General features: G+C 31.8%; 1 protein-coding gene across 2 annotated transcripts in view; it reads right to left on the bottom strand.

Moving 5' to 3' along the window:
* Nucleotides 1-7,130, bottom strand: part of tup (LIM1_Isl and LIM2_Isl domain-containing protein tup) — a 97,748-nt gene extending 90,618 nt beyond the window's left edge. For both annotated transcript variants that reach the window (XM_076403835.1, XM_076403836.1), the window contains exon 1: nucleotides 6,705-7,130. In XM_076403835.1, the coding sequence (XP_076259950.1) occupies nucleotides 6,705-6,855 (151 nt within the window). In that variant the 5' untranslated portion in view covers nucleotides 6,856-7,130. The remainder of the gene's footprint in view (nucleotides 1-6,704) is intronic.
* Between the last annotated feature and the right edge of the window lie 7,949 nt (nucleotides 7,131-15,079).

Here is a 15,079-nt window from a genome sequence, read left to right as displayed (position 1 = left end):
ATCAAAACGTCGCAATGTTGCCGCATCACCTCTGAGTTTTAGTTCAGTTTGGCTTTGACATATAACAAACTTCCAATCTAAATAAAATAATTGAACAAAACTAAATTCAAATATAATTTATTTTAAGATTATATTATATCTAAAACTAAAGTTAAATTATACATCCACAATAGTTTATAGGTTAAAGTTATAATCTCTTATTACTATTGCTTTCAAGAATTTTGCGTATGTTTGACAACCGGACGACTTTGATAGGCCCATTCGTTTACGCGTTCGGACTAATCAGACAGCATTGTGTCTCTTTTCAACTGGAATAATATGAGAAGGGAAATATTGTCTGATTCTAAAATGAATTTACAAATTGCGGCATGCAATACATTAAACATCTTGATGACGTAGGTACAAAAAAGCTTTGAATAGATTATATATGGTATGTATATAAATAATAAAGAAACAGTAGCGAAATTATATGGAAATACTTGGAATTGGAAGTATTATTCGAAATACATTTATTACAAAAATAATTAGATTTTGCAAAAATTAAAAGAAACAAGTAATCAATTATGGGAAATCAGTTGAAAACTCTCCAAAGGTCTGAAATTTGGATGAACAATTGTGAACGAATCTCATTCAAACAGGAAAATTGTTATAGAGAGGAAATTTGTGTAATGTTTTTGTGTAATGTTTGAAAGATGGTTGAAGTTGTAGCTTGAGATGAAGCATATTTCTTTGTATAAGCAAACAAATGAGAGGAGGAATCATATTTGTATCAAAAGTTAGTATATCGGGCTAGACAAGAAGCAGAGCAGATTTAGACTCAAAATTAAAGAATTGTACTGGCTGGTCGGAAGATACTCCCATTTTAACCTCAGACCAAATACATTAGCCTATTTGGACTTATGGAGTTATAGTAAGACATCCAAGCCGCTAAGAATCCAACGCTTCCAAGGCAATGTTCTTCGATTAATTAGAAATGCTTATCTCTACGTAACCAATGAAGAACTATACGATGACCTTGAAATCAAATGAATTTACAGGGCTAGCCAAGATTTCATCTTAAAGTATGAAAGAACGTTTAGGAAATCAAAAAACAATTTCAGATAAGTGGTCTAATTTCATTTTATTTGGGAGATACCTAATGATGAACAATATTAATAAATTAATTTGTAAATTATGACGGTACTAAGCATATTTAATGCAAAATCTATTAAAAAAAGTTAGTACCGAAAAGACCAATCCTTTAACATTATTGTTCATATATATAACACTTTATTATTATAAACGTTTGATCAATTATATAGTTGATTAAACATAACTGAAGATAAGGAAGAGCATCTGAAGGAGTCGGGAAGCATTAGAATAAAAATCTTGGTTGGATTATTACTGTAATTCATAAAAAATCTCATTAATGTCAAAGCACAAGAAAACTAAATAAGAAGATAATTTATATATCACCATTTAATGTCGTTAAAACCAAATTGTTTCATGTAAAACGTTCAGATTAGTGGTAATATTACGGTTAGCGTTTAAAAAATAATAATAAAAAACGATTATCATATCATAAAATAAAAAAAAATGATTAGATTATAAACTAAATGTAAAATAATGGAGATAAATTTTTTTATGCTATGAAAAAGTCCGATTATAATCTATATTTTATTAATTTTAAAGCAAATATGTACAAACAACTTTAAAAAATCTACTTCGAACCTTGGATCTTTTTTTATCAGTATTTCGATCAATTAGGAAAATATTTTTAAAATAAAGATTTTTCTTGTTAAATATCACACCTGCTGAAAAGTACTGATAACAGGCAACAATAAAAAATGCTTATAACATATTGGAAGTGCTAAGTATATTAGTCTTATATAAACTTTCTGACTAAAGTGGCGACGACCTCTTTGTTAAATGTGTATAGTTTCCTACGGAATAATTTTCTAGGTGTGTTAAGAGCTAGAAGTCAGAGGAAGCTAAATCAGGAGAATAAGCTGAATAACAAAAAACTGTTGTACTTTTTATGTGATCTGACTAAATATTGTGTTTCGTCTCATAGTTCTAAACTACTTGACAAAACTTGCAGTGGTTTTAAAATTTCCAAAGTAAACACAATTTAGATGAAATTTTCCAAAATTTCTTTGAATTTTTGGTTCTACTATTAGTATTGAATCTCTACAAACTTATTGAATGTCGACTTTATGAAAAGATCTAGACCAGCAACTTTTCAGTCTCTAGATTATTGTTATAATATTATAAGAAGGTTTATTGAACATATTAAATATTATAATGCTATACTGCTGCAACATAATTGCATATTAACGAGCACTTTGTGTTAATAAAACTATAAACTAAACTTTTTAAGCAATATAAACGTGTAAATATGTGTGAGAATTACCGAAATGGTTATTATATATTAATGAATACAAAGTTTATTAGTGATAATGACATTATACAGAAGGATATTCATGTTTTAAGCCACTAAACCGTTATATATGTGTTAATATCCAATCACAATACATTAATACTAATAACAATATTTTTTTAAAGTGGTTTGAAACATTAAAATACTGTTTAACAAAGAATTCCTTTGTCTAATCAACGTATTCAAACCAATAATTTCGTGTTACGAATTGGAGGAGATTTATTTTCAAAATATTGACCATAAAATAATAAAGCATTAAAGTGAAATCGATTTAATATCGCTAAACGGTACATAATACGTGTAGATTTTATAAATAAACAATCTGTTCCTATCGATTTCAAGGGTTTTCGCATGATACTATTCGGTAAATATTGATAGTTGTTCATATCGTTCAAAGGCAAGGTCTTTTAAGGTAATGTTTGTTTAAAAATAAGTTTTATTTTCACAAATTGGACGATTTAGATGCGATGAATAATGAATATAGGCTTATTATTGCTGTTATTTAGTATATATAGATGGTTATTTGAAATATTTTAAATATCAAATGTGCTACTAGGCTAATTAAATTAATATAGGTTCTGTAGGCTGTGTACAGTTATACCAGTTGTGTCGGTAATTCCCTTCCTGTTTTGTTCGCTAAAGAAAACAAGTTATTTACGATGGAGAATTGATTAATTTTTTTGATATTGATTATTGATTAATTAAATATTTTGTAACAATACCAGATTTCCAGTTTGGTTTTCGAAAACACCATTCAACAATCGATCAAGTGAACAAAGTAACTGTGGCTATTGAAAGAGCGTTTGGGGAAAAGAAATACTGCCCTGCAGTATTCCTGGATGTCTCACAATTTTTTGATCGGGTTTGGTATTTGGGATTAATCTGTAAGATGAGCAAATTGTTACCGCGTAACTATTATTTAGAGTATCGCACGAAATGGCGTTCTCGACATTTAAAACTATTTCGGCTGGAGTTCCACAAGGTAGCGTCTTAGGACCTTTCCTGTATCTGCTCTACACTGCTGACATTCCAACAACAAAAGAAACACTTCTTGGAACCTTTGCTGATGACACAGTTATTATGGCAAAAGATATATCTCTGCCTAGGGCAATAGAAAAAGTGCAAGTGGGAGTCAACAAAATCTACAAATGGACGAAAGATTGGAAAATTCAACTTAATAGCTCCAAATCTGTCCAAGTTAATTTTGCATTGCGGCGAAATAATAAAAACTTAATTATATCACTCAATGTATGCCCGATTCATCAAGCAGAATCAGCTAAATACCTCGGAATCCATCTTGGCGGTAGATTAAATTGGAAACATCATGTTAGACAAAAAGCAAAACACATGAGAACCAAAATAAAACAACTATACTGGTTAGTCGGAAGATACTCTCAACTTGATCTAAAATCAAAGAGGTTGATCTATAAGACAATTATAAAGCCAATTTGGACCTATGGGGTGCAAATATGGGGTTGCGCTAAAAGTTCAAATCAACTAGTCATCCGACGCTGTCAAAACTAAGTTCTTCGGTTAATTACCAATGCCTATCGCTACGTAACTAACGAAGAATTGCACGATGACCCGGAAATCAAATGGATTTGCGAAGTTATCCAAGATTTCGCCTTGAAACACGAAAGAAGATTATTAAATCATGAAAAAACGTGGAAGCAATACAACTGCTGGATAGCGCGCAGGATGCCAGAATATTGAAGCGAACCAAACCATACGAACTTATATAAAGTGTATACCCTTAGTGAAAACTATAGTTATAAGTTATTATAATTTTATAATTGAAGAATACATATTGATGTATTTTCTCGCACTCGTCTTGCTTGTGAATTAATCCAAGTACAAATGAAAAGCAGTAATAAATTAATTTATAAGACTTGTAACGATTCACGCTTAACGCATTCACTGCTGTCAATGGAAGAATCTGTATCAGACTAATGACGCCAGTGACCTGTATTTACCGCCAACAAAACTGTGATCAACATCTGCCGAACTTTAACAAATTGTGATCGGCAGTAAACGTGTTATGGTTCGAATTTTCACTGATTTTGATGTTATAAACTAGCTTTGTTTAGCTAGCGATAAGTACAAATCGTGAGTTTTCTAAAAATATGTTATAAGTGCCACAAATTCGAAAATATTTGAATATTTTTTTGGATATTAGAAATGTGCTGTAAAAAGAAATTATTTTCTTGTTAATAGCATCAATGAATAGATAAGTATTGGAGTCATAAGGATTCTAAGTCCGTCGCTAAACTGTTGCTTTCGATGTTATTGATATCTACTCCGAATAACACAAAAAAATCACTTTTACTGCCTTTCGAACTTCAGATATGACCGATAATATGAAACTGCTTTTAGAACACATCATTAAAATTGCCGATTTCAGTTTAGTCTATTTTCTTGGGTACAACAAGACGTTGGCTATTAATAAAATGCATTAGATTTTGAATTGTAGCCAACAATTCCATAAACCCTCGATGAGATATCGATTGTTTGTTTTGTGCTTTTTTTCCGTCTATGTTTCTAACTAATGGTTGATGATCGATGAAAAAGAATCGTTGATTATCCGATATTTTCGGATTAAAAGCATTTTTCTGTTATGTTTTCCGTTTATGTTGTCAAAACAATCGGTTTTCCGAGCTCGCATAGAAATGATGTTATAATTAGAATATCGAGAAAGGCTTCTCCAGGGATTTCTTCGGATATAATTAGCAGTAAATCATTTTTGAAACAATCAATGGATATGAAAGAAAATTTATTTTGAAAGGTCTAAAAATCATACAACCATAATATCTCAGTTATGAGTTTCAAACAGCTATGTTCTTTAAAATCTGATATAATTTTTGAACATTTTCTTATCTTAAAAACATCAAGAAAACCTTTTTTGGTGATAGTAATTCTAAATAAAGAACATTAATTTTTTAGTAGGCTATTTTATGTATGTTAAAAACGGAATATATTGTAGAGTATATTTAGTAATTAAGGTATACAACGATTAGACAGCATTGTCTCTAGGGATTATATATATCCCTGATTTCTGACCATTTTGATATATACATGGTTATTTTATTACCTTTCATTAATAGTTACTCTTTCTTTAAGATAAATTATTACTCATTTGATGTTTGAATTTTGAGATTATGAATATGAAAACAAATTAAAATAAAATCTATATATAAATAAGAAAAGAATATTGAATATATTATACCAGAACTGTTGTTGAAAGGAATTTGAAGAATGGAAGATCTCGTAGATTTTCCTTTTCAATAGATGATTAAAGATACTTATATTTAAGAAAAGGACATCATATATTCATATTTTACGTATGTGAGTATGGAAAGAGAATAAATAAGATTATTTCATGATTGATGTTGATTGTATATGATGAACTTGGTCTAGTGTTTTTCGATTTTCTGCAGCTTTTTCTGTTAAAAATGAGTTTGTTATGATCGGCAGATGAAAAACAAGGATATCAATTTTATGTGTGAATGTTCGCGGATGCATGATTAAATCAATATCTATGAATTAAACTTTTTTTTATAGGGTAAGAGATATCAGGAATTATCAATTATCATTTCTTTTATATATATCTTTCCTATTAGGAATTATTATTTGATGATGATGGTAATTAATGTTGACTTTTAGGTGACTTCTGACTCACACTAATGTCGAAAATCTCGGTATTTTCAATTTATAGTGGCATTGTTGGTTGATATATGTGTGGTTTATAATCTCTTTAAAGAGCTGGCAGTTTTAAAGACAATCCTCACGATGTGATGTTATTGAAATTTATTACCTAAAGATGTTACTGCCATCATCTTCGAAAAAGTGGGGAAGTCTTCTGATTACACTTTTCCAATGAAACAGTTGTAATACTAATAAGATAATAATGTAATTTGCAATGACAAATCTGATGATAAATAATAAGAGGATGAGACAAATTATGGGACTCTCTGTCCAAGTAAATAACATTTTAGGGTAGAGATCGATCTCTTGAGGACTACAAAGAGTTGTTCTAGATCGGGTGGAAATAATATATTTTCTAATCAAATGTTAAGACCAAACGTCTTCTAGTGGAAAATATGGATTAGTAGGTAGAGAGGGCATGGGAATTGTGTTGATTATACCGAGTGGCAATATATCGATTGTTGTTGCTGTTTAGACGCTTTTTAGATAACATTTTGTCAGCCACGGCGACCTTGAGGGATCGAGTACCCGTCAATTACGACACGCAGCCTTGTCTGAGACCTCGACGTTTATTGATACTCACTGTTTTGGGTGGCGTCCACGGCGCATCCCTCGCCGCCTCCCATGGGATGGGGGTTCATCACCAGACTGGGCTGTACCAAGCCCCGTTGGTGATGGTGCATCGGCAACTGATGATGCATGGCGATGCCGCCGGCCTGCTCTGACATCACCATCGATACGACCTGGTGGTTGTTCGTTTCCGGACCAAGAGGAACAGAACACCCTTTTCGCGGCCGCCTGGCTTATTTCCTGCTCATAACACACACCACTAGAACGTCACAATTGCTATTTATCCGTCGGGAAAATCGAGAAAATCCGCACCAATATTACGGAGCGAGAGACAGTGAGAGAAAGAGAGAGGGAAAAAAGACAGAGAACGTTGCTGGGGCCACGTAGTGGTGTCGCAACCGTCCGTCAAGTAGACCGCGTCCGCGCAAACTGCCCTCGTTCGGTCGCCTGAGCGATCCCGTCCGACCGGTCGGGTGGGTTCGGCAGTGTTCGGGCGGGACGAGACGGCGCGCGACCTCGCCCCGCCTACCTCGACGAGACGGATTGGCCGTACGGTCGATGGGCCGCGCACAAAATGGTCGAGCGGATCGATAAGGGGGTAGGGCGGTTCCGGGGTCTGTACGGTCCCTCCCTCCTCACCGCCGTCGATAGATTGATGGGAATCTGGTAGGGAGACGGTATTTTCTGAGAAACTCCATGAATTTTTCGAGGTTTTTTCGGTCGATGGAGGTTCGAAAATATGCTTTTTTTATTCGAAACGTTACCTTAAGTCTGACTGTTATCGCGGGGGGAAGTTAGGGTACAATATTCAGGAGTAATATTTGTTTCATGGCATTTAACAAGAGCTCACAGAGTAGCAATCCTAGAAAACTAGAGTTGCAATTGGTCTTTTTAAATATCAGGGTTAGAAGTAAGTTTCCAAACCTAGATATGTCACCTTAAATGAAGTATCATCTCAAAATAATGTACAGTAAATAGAATAATTATATGAACTGCACTAAATTATCATGTGAAATTGTTATGAATTGAATTTGATTTTGAAGTTTCAAATAATTGAAGTCCAAGTGGTTTGAAGTATAACGAGAATAAATCATTTTGAGGGCATTTAACATTTCACAAAATCTTTTTATCCTAATTCCTCTATTTACCAGGCGAATGTTTTTGTTTATTGATTATTTATTGGATTTGATTTCAAAGTTTTACATAATTGAATCTTAAGTCATTTCATGTATACGTTAAATGAGAACAAATTATTTTGAGAACATTTCGCAAAATCTCTTTTTCTCACTTGTTCTATTTACCAGATATTAATCTTTTTGATTATTGATTGTTTTATCTGACAATGTAGCACTATAGATCATATAAAGATATCAAGAATTATGATGATCCTTGTATAGCTAAAAGAAGTCGCATAGCTTTCCCACAGAGTATCCGTATGCTCTAAGAAAGATAATTAATGTAGCGATGCGTGATGGCTACTAGAACAAGAAAATTCCGTTATTTTCCAATAAGTTCAATATTTGTCAAAAGTACAGACAAAACTGATTTTTTTTATTAATTAAAACTTTATTAATTTAACTATTAATGTGTCGTTGCTTTTAAAGATTATCTTTTAAAATAACTTTTAAGGTATTGCTAATATTGAAAACCGCAAAATTTTGCTAATATTTCAAAAACACTGTCTATGATAACAAAACAAAGAACATTTTTTTGGAAACAGGGATATATTTGATGTTTATCACTAAAATTGGACACTAACTTCGATTTACAATTTTTAACTATTTCATATGTTACCCATTTTCCGAAATTTTGAATAAAGTTTGGTGTGTTTAATGGTATTTGTTTAGTTAATGCAGGATCAATTTCTGAAGACATTGCAAGAGGATTGTGAAGGAGATACCATATTTGCGTATCAGAACGAACTACAAGGAGTCCAACACATGGTATATCTTTCTGGTATTATCACTTTTGAAATTAGTAATTAATTAAATTCTATACTCATAGTAAATAGTAATTTTAAGGTGAACTTATTGTACTTTTCTTGCTGAAATATACATTGTATTTATAGAACTAGAAGAGTTGGATAATGATCGAGTTATTTTTGGAATATAAATAACTTATTTTTTCTCATTGACTTCGGTGAACTATTGAAAATTCGGTGGAAAATAAATAGACTTTCATTACTAAAACTTATATTTTTTTTTGTTTAAGTATGGATAGCAATGAAATATCTTTATATCACTTTTCTAATGACGTTTCTAATGATGTCTATATATAAACTATATAATAAATATATAGATACTAACCAATTTTAAATAAACCTGAAATGATGAAAGTTGGTACTAAAATTAAGTCTTTTTAAATTATTATGGCATTGGGTGATAATATCACCAGAATTTATTGTGATTCATTTCATATTTGGACAACAAGAAGTTATGTTTTAATGGCCAACACATGGTGGCAAGGATGAGAGGAAATACCACAATAAGGACTAAAATTCGTCTCATTCGAATGCCAAATTATTTTTATTGTCATAATCTTTTTATATGGATCCGAGACTAGGACACCATTACAGTCCTGCATTTGTAAGCTTACGCCCTCTTGACGTATTATTGGTTTAGAAGTATGGATACTTTTATAAGTACTTCAATAATTTCAAGTACTTCTTATTTTAGATCCGTTGAAATTATTGTTAGAAAAGTAATAACAGTGTGAAATTTCAAGTAGATACAGAAAATCCATTTAAAATTAGAAACGGAATAAAGGCAGAATTTCATAATAATTTAAGAGTTTTTGAAAGGCTTTATTTTAACAAATTAATTCAAAGTTGATAATTTCTTATGCGTATTGATATTCTGATGTCTTATTAAGTAATAATCGGTATTTTTATTTGATCCAAGTAATCCGAGCTAAAGGTGTTCAAATCTTTTATAGATATTGCAAGGCATTTGTATTGTTGTTACCTTACAAGTACCTTAAATATTACATTTACGTTAACATTTAAGATTGGACAAAGCTGTTCTGGTTTCATATATGGTTATAACATTTCCTTAACAAAATTGTTATCACCCTGTTGGTAAATTAGAGACGTTTCCTGTTCATCATAGATTTTTTATCGGTGATGTATTTGAATAAATAAAAATATGCTACTACGAAATTATTTTTTCTTTATCCCAGAAGGTTTCATTGGTAGACGTTTTCAATTACAAGGTATAATTTATGCCTTTGATCGTTATCATAAACTGTAACCTCATCAATTGCAATAATAAATATATGGCGTGAGAGATAGTAGCGTGACCCATAAATAATAGGAAATTGTTGTAGCCATAAAGTTCTAATGACTAATTAAAAGAAAATTGATAAAATATTGATTAAATTTTTCTATAGATCCTTGAACAATTTTTGTGTCACGAATGATTGATATATAAACTTAATACAATGCTTCCAAAGCAACACGCAAAGATATTAACATTTTATATTTCCAACAGAATTTTCAGATTAAAAGAAGATGAAACTCTGAATCAAAGGAATAATATGATTGCCCAAAATTAGCGCCTTAGACTTATATTGGCTCTATAACAGTACATAAACTAGAAGGAATTATTATAGCCATATTCGATGATGATACAGGACTATTAGCAGTGGGATAGAAGCCAAGAAGTATCTTTAGGGTAAATTGGTATGGCTCGGTGAATGGAGGTAAAACGAAATGAAACAGTGGTGTTTACATTATGTGACCGTTATTTATTGCCAATATAAAAATGTGGAAAATACAAAATAGATAAAACGGATGGCAGCGGTGTTACCTGGAGACGAGGCTTGGGCAGTCGATGGTGACACGTCTAAACCAAACGATGTTCGGTTACTGAATAAATGGAAATCCCCTTCAATAACATCCCAGATAAACATCTCGGGGTTGCCAGCTATTCGTTATCGGGTTCTAGTTGGCGCTGCTCGCAACCCGCCCGTGTTCAACATCTGAGATTATATTTCTGGTTATTTTGTAGACCGTTATTCCACTATGTAAAATTCGACATGCCTCAAGGTCGCTACATATCTCTTAATAAAAATTTCAGGCAGTTAGCGATAAAACAATAGACTGGATCAAACAATGGCGATTAAAACTAAATGAGCTCAACTTAACCAACAAATACTGAAAGTAAAATATAGACAATTATATTGGGTTTTTGCAAGAAAATTAAAAGAACGAGTCAGTAGATAATATGATTATGATTTACAGTTAAGTACTAAAGTCAACGGTTTTCACTAAGTTACTCTAGGTATATAAATCTAGGAATCTATATGATCAAAGAAGAAATCGAAGGGGTCACTGCGAAACATGAAGCTAGATTACATCTCTATGTAACACGTTGACTGAAAAGTCCCGCACGTAACAAAAAAACGGTTTTTTTTTAAATTGTTTTTATTCATCAACGTAATATCCATCAAGAGCCACACGCATCATTCAACGCCGCTCTAACATTTCAATACCACTTTTGTAGAACGATTTATCTCTTACCTCAAAATAGGCCTGTCATCAGTTCCTGTCCACTCAGATGACGATCGTTTTGATTCCGGTGTTAAGCGATGGATCCACCTTTTGATATTTTTACGATGTTAGCTAACTCACCCAGCTTTACTTCTCGATCATTCAAAACGAACGTCCTCTGCGTTTTGCATCCGAAGATGTCTGTACGACAACGTTTGAAGTCAGCAAATTAACGTTTTATTGTTATACCTGATGTTTTCAACCCATTGCTTCGTTTGAACGGTATTTTTTCCAATCAAGAAATAGTGCAATTTTTTTTATTATTATTTAATTAATACATCGTTACTAGTTGTTTCCGTCTAACCTACAATTGATTTTATGATAACTTAAATCTGGGTATATAACTGGGAGGACCCATCGGCCCTATCTCAGTCTCTTGTGAAATAATATTTATACATGTCACTGCTGTATTTTTTAATATATGCACCTCACTACACAACACTACACAAGATCAGATGGTTTGATTCTTTTTAGTCTGTGTCCTGTTCTGGTGGTATCCAAAAGCTGCAATATTATAATATTCTCATGAGAATGGAGTCTTTCCTCAAGCTCTCATTCTGTTGATTTCTTGACTTATTGTGAGTATCTGAAGGTCTCGATGTAGGTAATCAGTCCTATAGTATTTGGGTGCGCCCACAATACCTCTCAGGACTTTGTTCTGAAAAATTTGTATTTTAATTATGATAGTCTTTGCAGAACATCCCCATAATTAAACTCCGTATGTCTCTCTCCGTATAGATTTCAGTATTTGCTTATATAATAGCAATTTATTATGTACTGATAATTGTGATTTACTTCCAACTAGCTAATACATTTTCCTATATTTCAATTCCAGTTCTTTTCTTTTTTCTTTATATATTGCTTCCAGCGAAGTTTTGCATCAAGATTCATTCCGAGTTATGTAGCGTTGTTGCTATATGGAATGATATTATTATTTAATGTTATTAGTGCTTGTACGGTCTGTTTATAGGGGAACTGCACATGTGCAAAGTTACTTTCACTAATTCTTATTTTCCAAGCTTGCGTCAAAATTATTTATATTGTCACTTGCCTGTTGTAATTTTTGTGAGGCTTCTTCATTATTGTCTCCAACAGCTATAATCGCAGTATCATCAGCAAATGTAGCCATCGTAATATTCTCCAATTGTGGTATATCACAAGTGTAGGGTAGATAAAGCATTGGTCCCACTACATTCCCTTGTGGTACACCTGCTTTAGCTTCTTTTATTGTAGATTAAGCTTCTTCTTGTTTGACTCTAAACATTTTGGTTGTAATGTACGATTTTGATAGTTCGGTGTGTTGTTTTAGTAGCATTTTCTATAGTTTATGAACAAGGCTTTCATGTCAAACCTTATAGAAGGCTTGTGTTACATCTAAGAATATAGCTGAGCATACTTTTTTAATTTCGTTGGCTTTTTCAATAACATCTGTTATTCTGTGGACCTGGTCAGTTGGTGAATGCTTGTTGATAAACCCAAATAGGCGTGTTGGTATTAAGGTTTTTCTCTGTATTATCGGTTTTATTCTTTTCAACAGGAGGTTTTCAAAAACCTTAGATATTACTGGCATAGGCTATTATTGATTTGGTGACTAGGTTTTGGGATTATTATAATTTCGGTCATCTTCCAAATGCCTGGGCATGTTTTAATCTAAATGCTGTATTGATCAAGTTAGTGAGTTTTATAATTCCCTTTCTTGATAGCTTTTGCAGTAATTATCCTTTTATTAAGTCGTAGCCCGGTGATTTCCTGGAGTTAATGTCAGTTTTAATAACTTTGGTTAACTCTTTCGGCGTGACTAATTCAACCATCGAATTTTCTATGTCCGGCAAATTATGTTCAATTTCGTTCAGTTTCATTTGGTTTGAAAGTTTTTTTCTAGATATTCAGCAAATGCTTCTGCTTTTTGGTGATTGTCACGTGCCCTTTTCCACATAGGTCTCTTATAGGTGGACTTTGTAGACATGAGCGCTTTAGATATTTATTGGCTTTCTAGAGTGAGTAATCAGTTTCCTCATCATCTGTTAAATTTCTCAGATAGTCATTTATGGTTTTATTTTAAATTTCCAGTTTTTCCCTTTTCAGTCTTTGGGTTATATCGTTTAAACTATTTTTATTTTTTTCGTAATTTTCGTTTTTCAGCTACCGTTTCCTTCACTTCTTTTGGATAATTAGTTCCTTTAAATGTACTCTTAATTTCTAGACTATTCACAAGCAGCTTGTTGAATATCCACGAATTTATCTGCTTCAAAATTTAATTGCTCAGTTGTCTTGAGGGGTACATTTAGTTGAATCCGTTTGTTCAACTCTTCAGCAAATCCTTCCCAGTATGTTCTCTTGTTTAGTGTAAAATTGAAACACAAAATTGTTTTGGATCCATTGTTTTGATAATACCAAAAGTAGTGTCACTCTTAGCACAATAACCCCCAAAGTTATGAGTGGACTATCATGAAATTTTAGCAGCTGTCTTTTTAATGTTAGTACAAACTGAAAAAGTGGCGAATTCTTCGAAAGCTTCAGTGCTTGGTTTTTTGTTAAATGCAACTAGTTGTTTAACGAATATTAGGAAACCTAAATACTTCTTAGGGTACGTAATTTTTATGTTATCTCATCCTTCGTCTTTCCAATAGATTTTAATATACTTAAATATCGACATATGTTATAATATTTCATCAGAGTCTTGTGGAATTTTTCAGAATGATTTATAAATTTATAATGTGTACCTGAACGTATTCACACAAATTTGTTTATGATTCTAAATTGGTTGTGCTAGAATAGCTAATGTCTATTTTTAACTCTTTGAAAGCTATCTGATAGACGGTTTAATTAAATGTTATACTTGTAGTCGCCCAGTTCACGATATTTTGAACATTCATATTGAATGTATTATTTTACTTTTATGTACTTTATTTGATCCCATTAAATGTAATTTTGAAAGGTCTTCATTTAAATACTTCGAAATACTAGAAAGTTTGAACAATGTTTATATGTATAACGTATAGACAATGTATTTTTTACAACAATAAACATGTTCATTTACTTTGCAAGTTTAAATTATATGTTATGGTTAATATATGTTATACTTCCATGTATTATTGTCAATGACTTCGTTCACCCTTCCTTGTTTCTTTAAATATTTTTAGTTGAATGAATTCATTATAATATTATTTCGTTTAATTACTGATGTAATTCACAGATTTATTTTATGCTTGTCGAAGTTTCTTCTATTCTGTATTCTATTATTTTAGCTCTTCAAAGCATTCTAGTATATTTATATCTATCCCTAAATACTTACAGTTTTTCAATTTCAACTTCATTCAATTTTCTTCCTGAGATTTCTTTCATAGGGTTATATTCATTTGTTAATATTTGTCTATGTTGTTAATGCATCATCATCAAAGGTTCTTTGGATACTTTGGGTGAGAATATATAATATTTCTCCTTTTTATCGTTAATATCGTATAATTATCGTATATAATGTTTAAATTATTTACATAATTTTCAGATATATTTCCCACATTTTTGTCTTTTATCCGCTTTCGGTTAATAATTTCCTACTTTTTCCACACGCTCTTAATTATTTTAGAATAATTTGGGATATTTTTGCCACTCTATTTATCATTAGTATTTGGTATATTATTAGAATAGTTTTAAGAGTTTGGCCTCAATTTTTTTTTATTATAAACTCTTTAATAATTGCTTATTAATAAATGTTATATCGCATTAAGGAAACTGTGTATTCGATGGAACAAGGCCAAGTGTTTCTGTTAAGGCTAATAATTAAATTTAACCCTCAGTTACGTCTTGTATCGCCGTTTGATAAGTCGCCACTTCTTTTC

This window comes from Rhynchophorus ferrugineus, unplaced genomic scaffold (genome assembly GCF_030347505.1).
Source record: "Rhynchophorus ferrugineus isolate W39M unplaced genomic scaffold, kcgeb_rfMv2 rfM4, whole genome shotgun sequence".
Taxonomy (NCBI): Eukaryota; Metazoa; Arthropoda; class Insecta; order Coleoptera; family Curculionidae; genus Rhynchophorus; species Rhynchophorus ferrugineus.
Note: the sequence above shows the minus strand (reverse complement) of the source record. Positions and strands in the feature narration are given on the sequence as shown.